The sequence below is a fragment of the Balaenoptera physalus genome (genome assembly GCF_965194825.1).
Source record: "Balaenoptera physalus genome assembly, chromosome: 9".
NCBI classification, from domain to species: Eukaryota; Metazoa; Chordata; class Mammalia; order Artiodactyla; family Balaenopteridae; genus Balaenoptera; species Balaenoptera physalus.
In genome coordinates this window covers 25,014,755-25,036,425 of record NC_138888.1, presented here as the reverse complement: position 1 = coordinate 25,036,425, position 21,671 = coordinate 25,014,755, and the positions used below count along the sequence as shown (strand labels likewise).

The window sequence follows — 21,671 nt, the reverse complement described above, 5'->3', positions numbered from 1 at the left end:
TGCACTGTGATCTAGTTAAGCTTATCTTTCAAATTTCCTCATCCCCTTCATTTCAGATATTATACTCAGCCAATGGATTGAAATCCACAGAGTCACAAGAACACAGGAAACGTGGGTGAAGAAAGAGTCTCCAGTGGATTCACAGCCTGTCTTACCATTATTTACTACAGACATCTGAGGCATAAATTTTATTTCATTTAAAGCCGTAATGACTTGGGATGTTACACTTGTGATAGTGTTATTTATATCAACAAAATTCCTTTGCAATTGAAAGGAAAATACAGTTCTTACTATAATAGAAAGAAAAAAACCAAAGTTAAACAGTGATTATTAAGAATTAAGTTTAATGGAAGAAAATCTTATTTGTTCTTAGTGGTTTCCATTTCTTTAAACCTTGCTTATATTGTTTTGACTTCAGTTTAGCAGCAATTAGATTGCTAATTATGTAGGCTATTTCTCTAGTAAAGAGTTAAATTTTGGAAGAAAAAAAAAGCTTTTCTTGAGCTTTTGTTCTTTTCATGTTCTTTCAGCTCTCTATACACAGGATAAATGTTATCTACTGAATGTGAAATATCTTTGAATATAGTAAAGTGTTGTATAGATGTACTAGAAATAATGTATTTTTAAAGAATACTTTTCTTCTAATGGCAGCCTTTAGCATTGTGATAATCACTTTATATAAGCTCGATTTGGTATTGCTAAGCCTCAGGGACAGCAAAAACATTGTAAAAATAAGCAAAGTACTTTGTCTCATGGTGTTCAGTAAAAACACTGATTACATTTGTCAGTGTCCAAATGGAATCTGCCCTTATAGCACTGTTTCCTGGTGATGGACACCATGCCAAGTGGTTCTGATACACTTGTTTGAACGTTTAGATCATATCTTAAAGTCAAGTTTGGAACTATCTAATTGCATTCCTCACAAGCCTCAAAGTATTATAGAAAACTCATAGCCATAAAGTCATAGAATTAGAGATACCAGAATTTAGAGCAGGGACTGTGGTTTTTGTCGTATTCACATAGTGTGTGTGTGTGTGTGTATGTGTATATATATTTTTTTAATTGAAGTATAGTTGATTTATAGCATTATATTAGTTTCAGGTGTGCTTTATACTCCATTTAAAATTATTGTAAAATATTGGCTGTATTCCCTGTGCTATACCATATATCCTTGTAGTTTATATATTTTATACATAGTAGTTTGTACCTCTTAATCCCTTCCCCCATCTTGCCCCGCCCCCCTCCCTCTCCCCGCTGGTAACCACTAGTTTGTTCTCTGTTTTGTTACATTCATTTGTGTGTTTAAATCGTATTGACTATTGTACTCGTTTTAGAGTTAAACTGAGGCCCAGAGAACTTAAATCTACATAAATAAGTCCGTGTAGTTCACGGCTGACTGGACATTAAGTCTGGATTCCTTCTCCTAGTCCTCAAAATGACATCAGTGGGTGGGTACTTTGTTTTTGGTTGAGAACTTTGGGTTTGTTTTTACAAGGCGCTGGATGTGAAAGGTACAGTAGCCCTTGCTTCAGCAGCCCAGGTGGAAGTAATTGTGAGAGGCCTTGCTGAGACCCTTGCATGAGGGTGACGAGCACATTTGAAAGCATCCCCTGTTTTTAGAAAGAAGAAAACAAATGGGAACACTTCTAACTTCTAAAAGGGAGAAATAATACTTGAAATCAATAGTTGTGTCTTTGACCTCATTTTTTGTGCATTCATTTGTTGACTTCTGTTCCCTTTTGTTAAGATCAATCATTGCTTGAGGAGAACTGCGTCTGAGTGTAAGGTGACATTTTAACAGTCTACACTAAGAATCCATCATTCTATTCACTTTGGGATCTGACTTTGAGATGTTTCTGGATTCAACCCCGTCAGGCGGTCGGATCTGACAGCTTTGGTCTACCCAATTGGGGCAGGGTTTTCCTTTTCAAACTTTTCAAACAGTTGCCCTTGGTGTGTTTCACTTTGAGTTTCTCTTCAGTACTCTTCTGTCTGAAGCTCTTGTATTTCAGACTTTGAGTTGCTAAACCTGGTCACTGTTTATTTGTAGTGCTGGTTACATGTCTGAGACAATTAAAATTTTTCATGGTGTAGGGGTTATCTCTTGAGATAATAATTAGTGATATTCCTAGTTATTGCAAAACCATGGGTTGGCAATCAGTGCCTTACACTTTCTTGTTATTTGCATCACATTAACGAATCACATATTTTTCTGAAACTCTGATGACACAGCAAGTGGTTGATGAAGAAAGTAAAGCCAGGGGAAGCCCCTAGGCTAGGGTTTGTCTGAAGCTCCACAGCCTCATGGCTCTAAGAAGAAAGTAGTTTGGGCTGAGAGTGAGACGGTGGCAGTCCCGGGGGCTATTGTGAATAATTCAAAAAGCTTAACGGAGATCAGAACGTTGCCTGCCACAAGGCTGCACAGAATAGCTAAAAGGTCAGTTTATTTTTGGCAGGAGTTGTAGCAACCTTGGTTATCTCATACTGCTCAGAAACACTGGCAGTAGTATATGCCTTTGATGAATAATATATGAGAACATAAATGAATTAATACCTAATAAATGTTGTTTATTTTACAGACATAACCTTTCAAAACAAGATAGAGTTATATTAGGTGGGGGTGGTCTTTGGTGATGGCAGAGTTGGGGAAAAGCCATTTTTAAAAAGTGTCTGCTTTTCCTAATCATTTTCCTTTTACCTGTTGTGATATCTCTGTTTTATCTTTTTTGTACCTGCCCATCTCTCTTTCCTATCTTATCCTTTCTCCTGCCTCTCCTGTTGCATCAAGTTTCTTAACCACTGGAATATGATAAAAGCCACCTGACAAACCTAGACATGAGTTGGTCGGTAAATCAAAAAAGTTAGTTAGGGACTTCCCTGGCAATCCAGTGGTTAAGACTTCGCCTTCCAGTGCAGGGGGTGCGGGTTTGATCACTGGTCGGGGAGCTGAGATCCCACGTGCCTTGGGGCCAAAAAAACCAAAACATAAAACAGAAGCAATATTCTAACAAATTCAGTAAAGACTTTAAAAATGGTCCACATCAAAAAAAAAAACTTAAAAAAAAAAAGTTAAAAAGAGTAGGTTCCTCCAGTTGGCACAGACATAGACAAGTTGATCAATGGAAGGATAGAATCCAGAAGTAAACCACACTTACATATATGGGTTAATTTTTGACAGAGGTGTAAAAAGAATTCGGTGAAGAGAGAATAATGTAACAAATGGAGCTGGAAAATTTGATAACCATATGTGAAAAACAAAACAACCAAACCTGGATCCATACTCATACCTTATTTAAAAAAATTAACTAAAAGTGGATCATAGATCTAAATGTAAAATCTAAAAAAATGGATAAATTGAATTTTATTAAAATTAAGAGCTTCTCCAAAGACATTGTTAGGAAAATAAAAAGACAAGCCACAGACTGGAAGAAAAGGACTTGTATCCAGAAAATAATGAAAAACTCCCCAAATGTAGTAACAAAACAAATGACCCATTTTTTAAAAAGTGCAACATAGTTGAACACTTTGCCAAAAAAATGAAGGTGACAAATGCATGAAAAGGTACTCAACATCATTAGTTATTAGGGAAATGCAAGTTAAAACCACAATGAAATACCACTATACACCCATTGGAATGACTTTAAAAAAAATACCAATTGCTGGCAAAGATGTAAGCAAAGTAAGAAACACTCATACACTGCTGATGGAAAACAGTTTGGCAGTTTCTTAAAAAGTTAAACATATACCTATTATGTGTCACAGCTATTCCTCTTCTCCGTATTTACCCAAGAGAAGTGAAAGCATGTCCACAAAAAGACTTGTTTATGAATGTTTCTGGCAGCTTTATTTGTAATAGCCCCAAACAGAAGCAACACAAATGTCTATCAACAGGAGAATGGATGAACAAAATATGGGATATCTATACTGTAGAATACTACTCAGCAATAAAAGGGAACAAACTATTGATACATGCAACAGGGATGAGTCACAAAATAATTACACTAAAGAGGAAGAAGCCAGGATGGGGGTGGGAAGTATATACTACATGATTCCATTTATGTGGAACTTTAGGAAAGGCAAATGAACCGTATCGGCAGATCAGTTTTGCCTGGGGATGGGCAGAGGAATATTAATGGGGGTGGGGGGTAGAGAAAATGATTACAAAGGGGCATGAGGAAATTTTGGGGGTGAAAAATGTGTTCATAATCTTGATTATGATGATGGTTTCTTATATATATGTCAAAACTTACTGTATACTTTAAATATGTGTAGTTTATTACATTAATTATACCCCTCCATAAAGAAGTGCCACCCCCAATGACTTACGTACCGTAAACATTTTATTTAAATCAGGAATACACATTCATTGGACAGATTTGGTTCTTTTGTTAGTTTTCACGTGTGATTCCTGCACTTGTAGGGCCATGCTGCCTTTCTTGCAAAATCTCCTTTTGTGATGCATTATCTAAGAAACCTCCCATCTCGTTCTCTTCAAAATGGAATAAGAACTTAAAGACATATGAGAAACAATGTAAATTTACCAACTCTCTAGACTTTGGGGATTTCTGTCCCCTAATCTTTTACTGTATTATCTCCTATGTTTAACTCAACAATGTTTTTGTGTGTATATGATTTGTCCTATCATTCCAAAGCATCCTACTGAGTTACTGAAATAGTATTTTCTTTATATAATTATATGTCAGTGGTTTATGTACTATTTTTATTAAATTACATTATTGCAGTGCCAAGTATAACTGGCATAAACAAGTTTGGGAACAAACATGACTAACTTTTGGTAAGCACACAGCTTTGCAGGGGGAAACTGTATGCAGACCCTGCCTAATAGAAGCTACCGGATGGTAGTATCCACTGTACTGAAAGCATTCATCACAGTGCAGTTTTACAAAATGAATTGGAGTCAGTGCATTTGCTGGATTGGCTAAGGAAAAGTTGGTTGAGGAAGATTCTACTGCTCAAGCATGCTAATGCTGACTTTCCTCAGCTGTAAATATTAAGAGTCTCTGCCTGGGGATAGGGGTATTATTAAGGTTTAAGTGAAGTAATGTAAATAAAGTGCTTAGTGCAATAAGGTCCTTAGCACTTATCCTGGCATGTAGTAAGTGCTAAAAATGTGCCTAATTTTGATCATGTATGTTATTTCAGAAAACAGCTTTAAAATATTAGGGCAGGAAGGACCTTAGAGATTGACTCAACCCGTTTATTTTACAGATGAGGAAAGTGGCTCAACAACACACACATTGGCAAGTAGGGCTGAAGGTCGCGCACATCGCCAACAAGTTGATAATCTCAGGACGCTTCCCAGGAGGCTTCTTCCTAAGGGGCTTCTGAAAAATCTAGAGAGTTCTCTAATACCAGGGGAGGAATTGCACACTTTATGTCAGACTCATAAAAGAGCTTCTTTTGAGAGCAGCCTTACTTGTTCAGAAGGCAGATCATCTTCAATAGCTCTGAACATCTCTTAAAAACATTTGCTGAATTCTACTTTTGAAGTGTCGGTATTCCTTCACACAGCTGAAATCAGTGGGTGTGTGAAGCGAGCTAAAACCAGGCATCAGTGAGCCGCGAAGGGAATGAGGAGGTTGTGGGACTAATAAACAGATGAAATCTGATTTAATAAGGTGGGTTAGAAATTTCATGAAAGCCACGTTTGGTTTTTCCCAGTTGGGTGGGAATATTACTCAGCCATAAAAAGAAATGAAATGGAGGTATTTGTAGTCAGGTGGATGGAGTTAGAGTCTGTCATACAGAGTGAAGTAAGTCAGAAAGAGAAAAACAAATACCGTATGCTAACACATATATATGGAACCAAAAAAAAAAAAATGGTCATGAAGAACCTAGGGGCAGGACAGGAATAAAGACACAGATGTAGAGAATGGACTTGAGGACACGGGGAGGGGGAAGGGTAAGCTGGGACGAAGTGAGAGAGTGGCATGGACATATATACACTACCAAATGTAAAATAGATAGCTAGTGGGAAGCAGCTGCATAGCACATGGAGATCAGCTCAGTGCTTTGTGTCCACCCAGAGGGGTGGGTGGGAGACGCAAGAGGGAGGAGATATGGGGATATGTGTATATGTATAGCTGATTCACTTTGTTATTAAAGTAGAAACTAACACACCATTGTAAAGCAATTATACTCCAATAAAGATGTTAAAAAAAAAAATAGCATCTGGGACTTTTCTGGTGGTCCAGTGGTTAAGACTCTGTGCTTCCACTTCAGGGGTGCAGGTTTGATCCCTGGTCAGGGAACTAAGATCTCGGATGCCGCAGGCCAAAAAAAAAAAAAGCATCTATCCCTGCCTTTAATTTTTGGTGTTAAACATCTGTGACTTTCTCACTAAAATAAATCTTTCACATGTCATGCTTGACACGCTAAATGCTAGTCAAGTCAGCATTTATTGAGCACATACTATGTGCAGGAGTAGGAGCCAAAAGGAATCATGATTATTTGTTCAGAAGGCTGATCACCTTCAATAGCTGTGAACATCTTTTAAAAACTCTGCTGAATTCTACTTTTGAAATGGTGGCATTCCGTGAGAGGTGACAAGACTCCTCGAGGTATGTACAACTAAAATACATCTTGTTCAAAATTACTGTGTTCATCTGTGATTACCCTAACACCAAAATGAAACTGTAAATGTAGATCCTTTTTAAAATAATGAAGTTCTAACAAAGCGTTTGACTTACAAGGTTTGCATTTTTCAATTAAGAAGAATTTTATTAGATTGAAAAAATTCTGAAAGAGAAATTTCACTCCTGGCATGTCTCTCATTTACATTTTTGTCAGGTTTATTAATGCATATGTAGCACTTTGTGTGCAGGGAAGCAAGAGCTTTTTGAAGAATTGTGTTGGAATCGCAGTCATTTTCCAGATGTCTTTAATCTGGTGTCTGTGTAGGCGGGATATAGGCTCTGGTTCTTACTCTTTTGAAATTGGGATTTTAACATTAAGCATTTATATGATGCTTAGTGTAAGAAGTACTAATGTTTTATTATAGCTTTCGGGGTAAAAACATTGCAAAGGAGGTGACAGGCATATTGTTTCTGTTGCTAAAAAGTTTATGATTTCTCTTAAAGCTGATGTGCATATTTGGATTTGCATTAGTTGAAAGTTTTAAGAAAATATCTCTAGCAAATCCTCTAAGCTATGGAAGAAAGTGTATTCAAAATTGCTAAAATTCAAAAGAGATGATTTTATCTAAGAAGAATGATGTTTAAGATAGTCAAGTTGAAGTTTTTTCTTTTAGAACTTCTATTTTGAGATTGGAACAAGTACTTTGGTACTACTAGTTTTCTTGGTTTACATATAATTTTAATTAACAAGATACTAATTATGAATGTAAAGATTTCAAAATTTATCATTAAACCCCAAAGAAAGGAAATCAGAAATGTCTTGAAGTAAATGGTCTGCTTGTGGAGATGTGCTCATTTTGAAAGTATACACTTCCGTGTCAGATTTCTAATGTGGGCCAAGGAAGTAAGCTTTCAACTCTTCAAAAACAATACTGTCTCTGCAGCTGTCAGGGGGTGCAGGAGCGAGGAGGGCAGAGCCAGATGAAAACAGAGGTTTATAGGATTGCAGGGTCAGCATTTAGCAAGGATGCTCTTATTGTTATGAAGTAGCCCAGATGTGGGGTACAGAGGTGGTGCTAGACTGTTGTGCTCTGGAAACCATGTGATAGGATTCCAGCAGATACCACTCTGATTATGCCCTGAGGGCCGGGCCTATGTTTTCAACATCTTGTATTCATAATGCCCAGGACAGAGCCTTACCCATCAGCTAAATGAACAGTTGAATGTACTAGCAGCTCTGCATGCCAGAGAAACGAAAGAGCTAGTTGTGGGAGAATTCAAAGAGTTTTTCTTTTCACATGTTATACCATAGCATACATTATCCTGTGTTCCCTGGTTTTGTGTTTTTGACGCCTGCTCCTTTGGAGATTCCTTTTAGAAAATCAAATATCAAAATATTAAAAGGAAAGAAATACCTAGGTCATAAGAACTGACATTTATTCTGGGGCATTGGTAAAAAGTCACTTCATCTCTCACATATTTAGAAGAAAGGTGATCATGTTTATGATTATTTAAGTAGTTAAGATTAAAAAATCAGAATTAGAGAATGTCAGAAATAGAAGTCACCTTAAAAATCCTCTTTGTCAATCCGCCTACTATAGAAAGGGAAACAGATACAAGCGTCACTTAGAATCGAGGGCTTCAGAGCCGTCCTATGCTGTCCAGTGGCCAAGAGCCACAAGTGGCCATTCTAATTAAATTTTAAAATATTTAAAATAAAAATCCCCTTCCCAAGTTACACTATTTTAAGTTCTCCATAGCCATGTGTGGCTAGTGGCTATCATACTGGGCTGGGCCAATTGTAAAACTTTTGCCTCATTGGAGAAAGTTCTGTTGGACCTTGCTGGACTAGACTTTTTCATCACAACTCTTTCCTCTCCACCATGAAAAACCTTAATGTACAGGTTCCCGATGATTGGCCCCTAGCACTGGATCATATATTTCAATAAAGAATTTAAGATTGGAAACCATGTGTGGAATGATTCTGTTACTTATTATGCATTTTTGGTTCTCCTAGGAGGGAGGTGTACCCAGGAGCCCCATGGAGTGTGTGTGGTTCAGACATCAACAGTCTTGAATGAGCAATCACAGGGCATGTTCCTGAGACAGAATGGAAACTGGCTGTTGGCCCTTGCCTGCCTCGTGTGAAACACCAAGGTTAATTTCAGGTCTGTGTCATGTGATCCTAATGCTGGTGTTCTTATTTAGCACGTCTGCTTAACTAAGCCTCTTCTATGAGTAGCTAAACGTACAGGTAATTCAATTTTTTTTTTAAATTTTTAGTTAATTTATTTATTTTTGGCTGCGTTGGGTCTTCGTTGCTGCGCGCGGGCTTTCTCTAGTTGAGAGCGGGGGCTACTCTTCGTTGCTGTGTGCGGGCTTCTCATTGCAGTGGCTTCTCTTGCTGTGGAGCACGTGCTCTAGGCACCCGGGCTTCAGTAGTTGTGGCACACAGGCTTAGTTGCTTTGCGACATGTGGGATCCTCCCGGACCAGGGCTCCAACCCGTGTCCCTTGCATCAGCAGGTGGATTCTTAACCACTGCGCCACCAGGGAAGTCCCCGTAATTCAGTTTTTTTTTTTTTTTTAATAAATTTATTTATTTATTTATTTTTGGCTGTGTTGGGTCTTTGTTGCTGTGTGCGGGCTTTCTCTAGTTGCGGCGAGCAGGGGCTACTCTTCGTTGTGGTGCGCAGGCTTCTCATTGCGGTGGCTTCTCGTTGTGGAGCACAGGCTCTAGGCGTGCGGGCTTCAGTAGTTGTGGCACTCGGGCTCAGTAGTTGTGGCTCGTGGGCTCTAGAGCGCTGGCTCAGTAGTCGTGGCGCACGGGCTTAGTTGCTCCGCGGCATGTGGGATCTTCCCGGACCAGGGCTCGAACCCGTGTCCCCTGCACTGGCAGGCAGATTCTTAACCACTGAGCCACCAGAGAAGCCCCGTAATTCAGTTTTTAATAATCTATTATTAATGGCTTTTTTTTTGAGTTGATAATATCTTATGAACCTTCATCAGACTTAATCCAAGACGAGTTTTCTTTGTTGAGTGGTTCTGATAGATCACAGTACTAATTGGATTATTCTGAGTAACAGTGAAATAAGTGGAGGCTGAATCCTGGTTTTTACTCCTGGTTTATTTATTCAACTAACTAACATTTGGGGAGTCCTCTAAAGTCACAGATCTTGTAGATATACTTGATTATTTAATGTCAGCCGAGGGATGTAAACTAAGGACATTGAGGGAAATAAAATCTTGGAATATAGTTTTAGCTCAGAAAGCTCTTTACAGCTATTAATCAAATGTCACCTTTACGAAGGTGACCACCCTATTTAAACAGCAATCCTCTGGCATCCCTGATTTCCCTTTTCCTGCACTATTTTTTAATAGCAGTCATCACCTTCTGTCTCATTTATTATGCTTATTGTTTATTGTGTGTGTCTCTCTCTAATAAAATCTAAGCCCCTTAAGGGCATGTATTTTTCTGGGGTGGGTGTGGGCGTCTGTTTCACTGGTATATGCCAAATGTCTAGAATAGTGCTTTGTCACAGAGTAGGTGCTCTGAGTAGTTATTGAATGAATGAATAAATAGGTGACCAGGATCACAAAGAGTAATGTTTTCATTTGATCTCTCCATTAAGACTATTGTGAAGTTCATCAGTGACCTCCATATGTTAAAGCTAGTGGTCATTTCTCAGTCCTCACTGTACTTAAATTATGAGCATTTAATACAGCGATCACTCCCTTTGCCAGGGCACCATGCCACAAGTTCCAGTTTTTCCTCTTACCTTACTGGCTAGCTTCCTCTCAATCCCTCCCTACCTGTCTCTTTTCATCTCCCCACTCACTTAACCGTGAAGTACCCAGTGGTCACTCTTTGACCCTCTTCTTTGTTCTATCTATACTCATGGTCTCTTCCTGTCTCCTGACTTTAAATGCTACCCACATAGTGAGGATACCTACATTACATATCTAGCCTAGACTTCTTCCCTAAACTCTAGGCTGCATTAGTTCAAAAACAAATGAATCCCGCATCTCAGTGGCTTTTACACTGACACACATTATTTCTTGCTCATGGGTTTGTAGTTCAGCTGCATCTCAGCTCCAGGCTATAGGTTGGGTTCAGATTTTTCCCTTGTTCCACAGATGGATCTTCTCTGTCTTCTCATTCTAGGTACCAGTCTGAAGGCCCCACCTCTGTCTGGTCTGGGCTATTCTCTTGTAGCAGGGAGCAGGAATGAAAGGGTAGGTGGGGATTTTTGATGGCCAAGACCAAAGTCCATAAAATAGGGAAGTATACTCCATCAACTGAAAGGGAGAGGATGATGTCGAACAATGCAATCTAGCAGAATGTCTATTAGACATTTCAGGTTTCACATGTCCCACGCCGAGTTTCTGATCTTTCCCTCCAAAACTGCTCCTCCCATATCCCTCCCCGTTTTAGTTACTGGCAACTCCAACTGCTTAGACCAAGATCCTTGGGATCGTGCTGGACTCTTCTTTTTCATATTCTATATCCAATATTTTAGAAAGTCCTGTCAACTCAGCCATTGAAATATGTTTAGAATCCAAACACTTCACACAGCCCCGTGCTGCTGCTTGGTCATTGTCAATGTCACTGTCAAGAGACAAAGTCATCATCTCTTGCTCAGCTCGTTGCAGTAGCCCTCCTGTCCCTCTTACTGGTTCTGCCTTTTGCCCTCTCAGTGAATCTGCAGCATAACAGTCCCACTTGAAACTGTGTAATGCTTCCGCCTTTCTCTTAGAGTAAAAGTCAAAATTCTTAGACTGGCCAACAAGAAACTACATGGTCTGGCCCCCAATTACTTCTCTAGTGCATATGTTACCACTCCTTCCCTTGTTTACTTTGTTTCAGTGATATTTCCTTGCTATTTCTCTAACTTACCAATGTGTTTCCACTTGTATTAGTTTTCCATCACTGATACAACAAATGACCACAAACTTAGCATCTTCAAACAACGTAAATTTATTATCTTACAGTTCTGTGGGTCTGAAGCCTGACACAGGTTGCGCTGGGCTAAAATCAAGGTGTTGGCTGGGCTGCATTCTTTTCTGGGGGCTCCAGAGGAGAATCTGTTTCCTTGCCCTTCCAGCTTCTAGCGGCTGTCCACATCCCTTGGCTCATGGCCCCCTCCCTCCATTTTCAAAGTCCACAATGGTGAGTTGAGTCCTCCTAATATTGCATCACTCCAACAACATTTTCTACCTCCCTCTTCCACTTTTAAGGACCTTTGTGAGTACATAGGGCCCACCCAATAATTCAGAATAATTTCCCTATTTTAAGGTCAGCTGGTTAGCAACATTGACTCCATCTGCATTACTCAGCACCCAGTTCTACAAGGGTTAAGTCATAACCAGCTGCAGTTGCTGACTGACAAGGCACCCTGAGAAGAAGTTAAGATGATGACGGGTTGAGGCCCTCTGTGCTTTGGACAAGAAGGCCCCTTAGACAGTTAGATGCATGTCTCAGGAAGAATTTTAATGACCCCACATCCTTGCATCTTCCCATACATAGAAAAGCACTAAAATCATTAACTTGAGGTATTGGTTCTTTGGGATTAGCAGTAGCCTTTTACCAAGACGTATGCTTGACTACACGTATTCCCTTGCCAAAAATCATATATAAACTGGCTTCTCTCTCGCCTCTTCAGAGCAGTTCCCTCAGAGCTACTGAAAAGCTGTCTCCTGGGCTATACTCCTCAGCAAGACCCAGAATAAAACTTAAACTTACAACTCTTAGGTTGTGTGTTTTTCTTTAAGCTGACAACTGGAATGATCACGAGGAGACATTTGTCAAAAATAAATGTAAAATATGCGCAGAGGTCCCAAAAGCCAGCTACATGTTATGACGGGGATGACATACTTATTGGGAACATTTGACTCAACATGGATCAGGATGTGATGCAGAAATGTGGAATCTAGAACTACACTCTCCACAAGGTATTCATTTAACAAACCGGGCTATGTAAAATAAAATTAGTTAAATAAAATAAAACACAAATTTTAGTTCTTTGGTTTCAGTAACCACATTTCAAGCACCTACTAGCCCAGGGAGGCTGGTAGTTACTAAGTGAGACAGTGCAGCTGCAGAACATTTCCATCATTGCAGAAAGTTGTGTTGGATGGTGCTAGTCTAGAGCGCAGGCAGTGGTCATGTCTTTCTACCATGCACTGGTCCTACCACATCAAGGAGATGGTTATGCTGGATCTGAGTAACACATTTCAGAGGGACATAGACCAAATAGAGCATTTTAGATTAGAGGGCCTGGAGAATGAGAGAAATGAGAATCATGCCCTACGAGGCACGTTGAAGGACCTGGGTAATTAGCTAGGAGAAGGGACAGTACCTCCTCTATGCTGAACGTCAAGGCTAACACGAGGAAGAGAAAGGAGATGCCCTCATGGCCCAAGGGGTAAACCAAAGACTAAATTAGTGGACGTTTAGAGGAAGCAGGAATCGTTATGCTATGCAAACTCAATAATTTAGAGGGGTTCTGGAGTCAGACAGCCTGTGTTCAAATCCTGCACTGAATCTTCCTTTTTGGATGAATTTGGGCAGGTTATGTAACCTCTCTAAGCTCCATTTCTCTCATCTGTAGAATAGGATCATATTAGTATCTTCCTCACTGCATTATTGAGGAGAATAAAAAATATTATACATACAAAATTGAATATCTAACAAGTTAACTGGTGTTAGTATGTCATATTCTGGCTGATATAAGGAAGATTCATCTAAACACTGAATGAGCTGCTCTGGGGTTACAAGTTCCCATCGCTGGAGAGGTTTAATGCGATGACCACTTTTGGACAGGGAGTATGGAGGGCACGGAAGCTCTGAGTAAGAGGCTGAATTGGAGTGTTAAGTTTCCTTCCTGTATAAGCATGTATGGTTATTTTGTTTTGTTTTGTTTCATTTTCTGTTTATTTTCACCAAGGCTGTCCCCAAGTCTCGAGCATTTTTGACTTGGTCAGGTGACAGTTCATAGTTTCTTGCTGACCTTGAGGGATGGAGCAGGAGGGAGAGGAAGGAAGGGAAGGAGGATGAATGAAGGCTGAGCCTCAGCCTCTGGGTCCTGCCCAGTACCTACCAGTCGGTACTCCTCAAAAAGAGCCTAGAGAAGCATAAGGCCAATCCTCAGACCAGTGCAGGTATTCTCAAAGAACAAGGGCCAGAGCAGCCTTGGAGTTTTGTGGCAGGTTCTGAGAGAAGTCCACAGTAGTGTATGCCTGTCCTCCCAGCAGCTCACCTAATAGCTAACTGTGGATTTGTAGTAGCTGATAGTTGCTGTAAGTGCCCTGTCTAAACTGAATTGTAGAAATTAAGGAATAAGGCATATAAGAAGTTTTATCAGGTCAGCAGTCAAAATGATCGGATGGAAACATTTTCAAAACTACTTTGCACAGAACCTTGCAAAAAGAAGGGGGTTGGGATGGATGGAAAACATGATGATTGAATCTTTATGGGTAAAAATATGAGCTAACATAAATATTTAATACTTAATACCCAAGTTATTGCTCACCTGGACTGTATTCAAAAGTAAAATCATAGTAAAATACCAGAAACTTTAGCAGGGCCTCAGACACAATTCTCACACTAGTAGCTTAAGAAGTTTTAGTTTGTGAATATTAATTTCTCCCTTAAGTCTATGTATCTTGCATCCAACAGGGCACTTCTTTGCCCATTTCCTATCATTTGCGTTTACCTGGTCTCCTCCCAGAGGAGGCGGCTCACCTGTACAGCTTATTAGAATATGCCTGGATGATGGCTGTGCCTCATGGCTAAAACACCAGGATCTCTCTGTAGGGAAGGGGCCCCCCGGGGTGTTCAGGTTCTGCTGCCCAGCGGCAAAAGTGTGACCGCATCACTGTGTGTTGGGGTCTTGACTTAATAGGGTGTTTATTTACTAACTAACCTAATGTCTGTCTGTCTGTCTGTATTTTAAGTAAGATTTCCTGATGTCATTAGGCACTAAAAACGTTTAAAAATGTATTTTACTAATCATTGTCAGAAATGTGCTATTAGCACATGTAGAGGAGTTTGTGAATACAGGGAGAGGATTTAGCACTTTGAGAGTTTTCCTGGCAAGATTTTCTGAAAGGCAGGCCAAGAGGATGGTTAGGGCATCTGCAAAACAGCTATTTTGAGAACAAAATTCCAAATATTTTATTTGTTAATTGGTAACTCAGAAAACAAACCAAAACAAAACAATAAAGAAGTCATCATGACTTCTTAATCTAAGCTTAGTGACAGTGGGGATAGACCACAGGGAAAGATGGGAAACCCGGATTCCCCCCAACTCCATACTTTGAGATATACTCTGTGGAGTGAATTGTGGCTGGGTTCCTCGAGTGGGTTTGTCAGGAGTACAGATACAGCTTTATCATCTTTCTGTTGTTGGTCTAGTGTAGATCATTCATCCTTCTGTCCCTAGTGCCTCACCCAGCATCTGGTTCAGGGTGAGTCCTTAATAACTGTGGTCTATGTCAAACTCTGCCCTGGCTGGCTTGCCCACGGCTCACTTAAGTGGAATACAGCCTGGATCCCAACTGTAGTTTAGTTTCGTTTGTTCAGAGCAAAATAAACTTTCTTGAGACTTTTTCAGCCTAACCATGGTAAACAATCACTAACGCTGGCAGAAGACGAGGCCACCTTAACCTCTGTATAAAGGTGGTTCAGGCCCGCTAGCCGCGATGCCGGCTACGTCTGCAGTGCTCAGTAGGTGGCGCTCGTGCTCTCTTTGTGCCGGAGCCGGTGGCAGCCAGCGCGGAGGCCGTGGGTTTGGTCCAGATGGTCAACTCAAAGCAGCTCCTTGGGCAAGCAGCTGCACAAACCCATGATCGGCGCGGTGGCAGCCGCTTCTGACTGTCCCTGCTCGCAGGCTGGGTCATAGTAAAGGCCTTTGGAATCTGTGAGGCTGGAGACAAGAAGCGAAGCCACTGTCTAAAATAAGCAGGAGTCTGCTCTCTGGTTCCCTGTAGAAGGGTCCGGGAGCAGCTTGGAGGCTGAGACCAGGCTGCAGGGAGGCTCTTCCCTCCTGTAACTCTGTTCTGGAAAATCTCATTAATGTGGCCAACTCTCTAAAGCCCTGTCTTGGAACCATATTAGTGAAAATCAAGAACATCTTGAACCAGTGACAGAATTATATTTTTTATACCTATGTGCTGGCTTCTGGTCCATCCTAATTTCTAACATTCTGTCTTATTGCTAATATAAGAACATTAGCCCTCCTCAGACAGTGCCTCCCTCTGTTTGGGGTATAGAAAATGTGGTCACCATAATTACCCTCCATTTTCTGACAGCTGAGTCTCAAGCAATGTTACGGACTGAATGTTTGTGTTCCCCCCAAGTTCCTTTGTTGAAATCCTAATCCCCAATGTGATGGTATTTAGAGGTGGGGCCCTTGAGAGGTGATTAGGTCATAAGGGTGGAGCCCTCATGAATGGGATTAATGCCCTTGGAAAAGAGGCTCCAGAGAGCTTTCTCACCCCTTCCGCTAGGTGAGGACACAGTGAGAAGATGGACATCTATCAACCAGGAAGCAGGCTCTCACCAGACACTGAATCTGGTGGCACCTTGATCTTGGGCTTCCCAGCCTCCAGAACTGTGAGAAATAAATTTATATTGTTTCTAAGCCACTCAATCTAAGGTATTTTGCTATAGTTGCCTGAATGAACTAAGACAACTGTATTCTATGTCAAACTCTGCAGCTGCTGGCTTGCCCCCTCTTCCTATCTAATTCAAACTTAAACTCTTATACAACTTGATGGGAAACCATGAGCCACTGGGATTTGATTTTTGCTGGTCTCAGTTTATGGGATGAATACCTGCCATGCTAGCAAATCCTCGTCCACCTTGAAGAGAGAGGCAGTAGCTGTCTTTTTAAAATTTGAATGGATACAAAGCAACTTCTCAGAGAGATGAATCCACTTGTGGATCATCTCCTTTGTGTCTGACAAATGCCTGGCAAATATGCTGCCACCACTTCTCTCTAGGGTAGACATTATTAACTTATCATGGCACACTTTCCTGCTGGACCAGTTGTGGCCTCAGCTGCTTTGGCACGTGGGAAAAAACTTGTCTGCTTTCAACTATGGTTGATCTTTAATATTTTCATTATATTAGATAATAATAAAGGTCAAAATATTAGCAGAAACAAAAAAACAGATCCCTTAGAGTTGGTTCTTTAAAGAAACAGAAACTCTAAGGAAAGCCACAGGGAATCATTTAATTTTAGAGCTCAAAGGAAGTGTGATGAATTTCCAGAATCTCAAGATGATGAAGTTGATGTTCAAAAGACAAGCTGGGTGAGAATTCTGCTTCTGGTGAGGGTGGAATCACTTGTTGCAGGGTAACCTTCCCTCCAAGAACAACTAGCAAAGATGGAGAAAATGCATAGAATACCTGTGTGAAGGCACTGGAGTGCTACTCAGACAGCAAAAATTTGAAGGGACAAGGTCCTTAAGAAAAAGAAAAAAAAGAAATGAAGTGACATTTGGACTGGTTTTCTCCCTCAAGGCACTTGCAAATATCCAAGCTGTGGCTGAGAGGCAGAGAAGCTAAGCTACGCTTCCAATAGTTTTATGGGTCATGAAGAGCAAAAATTGGTGTTTAGGGTCAGCCAGTGATCTAGGGTCTTGGCACTGCTCAGGTTTTAGGTTGGGACCCTCAAATTACTATACCATAGGACATAGAAGACTCTTTAAAAAGTCAGAAGCCCAACTTCAAATCACTTCAATTTTTGATTGGATAAGATAATCTGCTCCAAGTTAACTGCCTGTTGGAAGCAAAAATAAACTCCCTTCAGGAAGATAACACAATCTAGAGCTTTAAACTATCTCAAAAATTTTTAATAGAAAATGCCCGGCATTCAGACAAAAATTATCTAGTATACCTCAAGGGAAAATTACTGAAAACTGAGTGGGGAAACACTCAAGAGATTTGAATATTGCAATTATCAGGCATGGAAGTTAAAATAATTGTGATTAGTATGTTCAAGAATTGAAATGATGGGATAGAAATTGCACTGGAAACTATAAGAAATCAGATGGAATATCTAAACTTGAAAATTAATATCTAAAATTAAGATTTCAATGGATTCATTTCACAATGGCTTAGATATAGTTGAAGAGAGAGAACATAAACTGAAAGATGAATCAGGGGAAGGCAGAAAAGGATTAGATGGAGTTAAACTGGACTAAGGCCCTGCTTTGGCCAGAAGGTGGTAAATTTAATACTATTTATTAGACTTTAATAGTCAGAGATGAATGCTAAAATCTCTACGGTAACCACTAAATACATAATGCAATATTGTATAATTAAAAATAGCCAGGTAAAGAGGGAGAAATGGGATAATAAAAATAAGAAAAATTCATAGTCTAAAGGAAGACACAAGAAGAAAGGGAAAAAAGAAACATAAAGCAGAAGGAATGCATTTAAAACAAATAGCAAGATGGTGAGTTTGATTTTATATATATCACTTATTGTATGTAAATAAATAAAAATTCTAATTAAAAGAGAAAAAATGTCAGAATGAATAAAACAAAATAAACAAACAAAAAAACATATCAAAACAAAACCCAGCTCTATGTTGTACACAAGTGCATGTTGCAAAGTATAAGAATCCAGGAAAGTTGAAAGTAAAAGGATGGAAAATGACATAGCATGTAAATATTAACCAAAAGAAGCTCATTTACCTGTACTTATATCAGATAAAGTAGACTTTAAGGCAACAAGTGTTAATAAAGATAAAAAGGGACATTTCATAATAATAAAATGGTCATTCCAACATAAGAATGTCACAGTTGTAAATTTATATACACCTGGTGATGTATAAGGTAATGCTTGGTAGAACAAAATGGAGAAGTATGAAAGTCTGCAATTATAGTAGGAGATTTTAATATACCTCTCTCAGTAACTGATAGAACCAGTGACCAAAAATCAATCAATCAGTCAACCAAGATAAAGAAGATTTGAACAACATGATTAACAAAATTGACCAAACTGGGACTTCCCTGGTGGCACAGTGGTTAAGAATCCGCCTGCCAATGCAGGGGACACGGGTTTGAACCTTGGTCTGGGAAGATCCCATATGCCATGGAGCAACTAAGCCTGTGTGCCACAACTACTGAGCCTGTGCTCTACAGCCCGCAAGCCACAACTACTGAGCCCGCGTGCCACAACTACTGAAGCCTGCACGCCTAGAGCCCATGCTCCCCAACAAGAGAAGCCACCGCAATGAGAAGCCTGCGCACTGCAACGAAGAGTAGCCCCTGCTCGCCACAACTAGAGAAAGCCTGTGTGCAGCAATGAAGACCCAATGCAGCCAAAAATAAATAAATAAATTAATTAATAAAAAGAAAATTGACCAAACTGTTGTATACCGAATATATAGAATATTGCACTCAACAACTACACACAGAACATTTACCAAAATTGACCTATGCTGAGCTATAAAGAATTTCAACATATTTCAAATGAATTAAATCCTACAGAATGTGGTTTATGACCATAACAGTATTAAACTATTAATTAAAAGCTTAGAAAAAGATAAATAGACAATTTTCTGTTTAGAAATGAATCAATATACCTTTAAACATATGTCAAAGAAAAACTAGTGAAAATTAGAAAATATGTTGAATGATAATCAATATAATAGATCAAAACTTGTGGAATGCAGTTAAAGATATTCTTAAGTAATCTTTAATTCATATGTTAGAAAAGAAGAAAGGAAGAAAATAATCTAAACATCTATCTCAAGAAGTTAGAAAAAGAACAGCAAATGAAACATCAAGAAATTAACACAACTTAATGAAACAAAACAAAATGTGCAATTAAAAAAGATAAAGTAGATGAAACCAAAAGCCAATAGTTGGTTCTGTGAATAATATAATTGATACCCCTCTTATAAGACTTATAAAAGACATAGGGAGAAGGCATAAATTACCACTATCACAAGTGAAAAATACTACAGATATTACAAAATTTTTTAAAAATTTAAGAGGATATCATGAATAATTTGTGCCAATAAATTTGAATATTTAGGTGCAATGGATTAATTTCTTGAAAATATGGCATTCAGTAACTGATAGAAACAATGGGAAAATTTATTAAAGAAAATTAAATCCATAATTTAAATCCTTTTCCCAAAAAACTCCAGACCCAGATAACTTAACCCAAGAATTCTAATATTTAAAGAAAGAAGAACACTTAACATACACAAACTCTCCCTAAGAATAGACAAATAAGGAGCACTTCCCAACTCATGATGACAAGGACATTATAAGAAGAGAAAGTTAAAGCAATCTCTCTCATGAACATAGATGCAAACATCCTAAACAAAACATTAGCAAACCAAATCTACTAATGTAAAAAGGATATTACTTCAAGACGGAGTTCAATTTATTCCAAAAATGTAAATTTAGCCTAACATTTGAAAATCAATCACTGTAATCTATCACATTAACAGAAGAAAACAAGAAAAATCATGATTGTCTGAACAGATACAGAAAGAACGTTTTATAAAATTCATATCTATTTACAATAAATATTCATAGCAAACTTGAAATAGAAGGGCTCATACTTAATCTGATAGAAAATGTCTACAGAAGTCATAAGAGCAAACATCCTATTTAGTAGTGAAATATTATGTGTTCCCTTGAGATCAGAAAGTAAAGAAAGGAGACTGCCATCACCAGCCATGTTCAAATTCTATCAGAGGTCCTTACCAGTACAATAACTTAAGAAAAATGAGTAAAAGGTATAATGAGTGGAAAGTGAGAAATGACATTATTTGTAGATAACATTATTGTGTGCTCAGAAAATCCAAAAGCATCTAAAAATGGCCTATTAGAATTAGCTAATGAATTTGATAAGTTGCTAGCTGCAAGGTCAATATGTAAAAAAAAATTATATTTCTATGTAAAATCAACAAACAATTAGAAAGTAAAACTTGGCTATGTCGTTTTCAATATCATCACAAAACGCCAAACACCTAGAATTAAACCTAATGAAAAATGAGCAAAAACACCCCCAAAATGATAAATTGTTATTGGAAAATATTTAAAGAAAACTGAAATAAATGGAGATACTTACCACATTCATGGACTGGAAAACTCAATATTGTAAAAATATAAATTCTCCCCAAATTGATTTATAGATTAAATCCAATCCCTATGAAAAATCCCTGTGTGTGTATGTGTATATACGTGTGTGTGTAAATTGATAAGCTGATTCTAAATTACACATGGGAATAAAAAGGCTAAGAATAGCCAATACTACCTTGAAGAACAACAAAGTAGGAAGACGAAGATTATCAGCTATAAATACTTATTATAAAGCTACGGTAATTAAAACAATGTGGTGTTCGTGCCAGCATGAACAAATCTATCAGTGGAATAGAAGTCTAGAAAAAGACCCACCCACATATGGACTTTAAATTTATGACTAAGATAGCACTAAAGCAATGGAGAAAAATGTTTTGCTTAAATAAGTGGTGCTTGATGAATGGCCTATCTATGTAGAAAAAAATTGATCTGACCCCCTATGTCAATATTTATTCAAAAATTCATTCTGGGTAGACTGGTAATTCTGGTAAACACCAGAGCTTCTGTAAGATAATGTGAGAGAACATCTTCATTATTTTGGGGTTGACAAAGATTTCTTAAAGAGGACACACATGTATTTGTCAAAAGGTAAAATATTGATAAATTGAACAACATTAAAATCGAGAAATTCTGTTTATCAAAATATATCATTAAAAGAATAAAAATTCACAGAGCCACAGAACAGGAGAATTGATTTGCAATTACAGTTATTAATAAAGCATTTCTTTCCAGAAATATGAGAATGGCACAAATGAACAAGAAAAAGACAGATGACCTAATAGGAAAAAAAGGGGAAAAAATCATGCATGTCAAAAAAGAGGATATCCATCCACTTGGCCAGTAACTATAAGAAAAACGTTCAACCTCATTAGTCATCCAGGAAAGGCAAATTAAAATGACAATCAGATACTGTTACACACACCCAAATGGCTAAAATTAAACTGCCTGATGGTACCAAGAG

General features: G+C 38.7%; 1 protein-coding gene across 4 annotated transcripts in view; it reads left to right on the top strand.

Annotated features, from left to right (window-relative positions):
* HECA (hdc homolog, cell cycle regulator) overlaps window positions 1-19,547 on the top strand; it is a 65,414-nt gene extending 45,867 nt beyond the window's left edge. Inside the window, exons 3-6 of one of the 4 annotated variants that reach the window (XR_014267287.1) lie at window positions 57-1,781; window positions 8,614-8,764; window positions 12,368-12,547; window positions 16,106-19,547. Coding sequence is in view for 1 of the 4 variants with exons in the window: in XM_082474707.1 (XP_082330833.1) it covers window positions 57-178 (122 nt within the window). In the remaining 3 variants the exon portion in view is untranslated. Of the gene's footprint in view, window positions 1-56; window positions 4,628-8,613; window positions 8,765-12,347; window positions 12,548-16,105 lie in introns of those variants that run through there. The other 3 variants (XR_014267288.1, XR_014267286.1, XM_082474707.1) reach the window with 3 other exon arrangements.
* The last annotated feature ends 2,124 nt before the right edge of the window (window positions 19,548-21,671 follow it).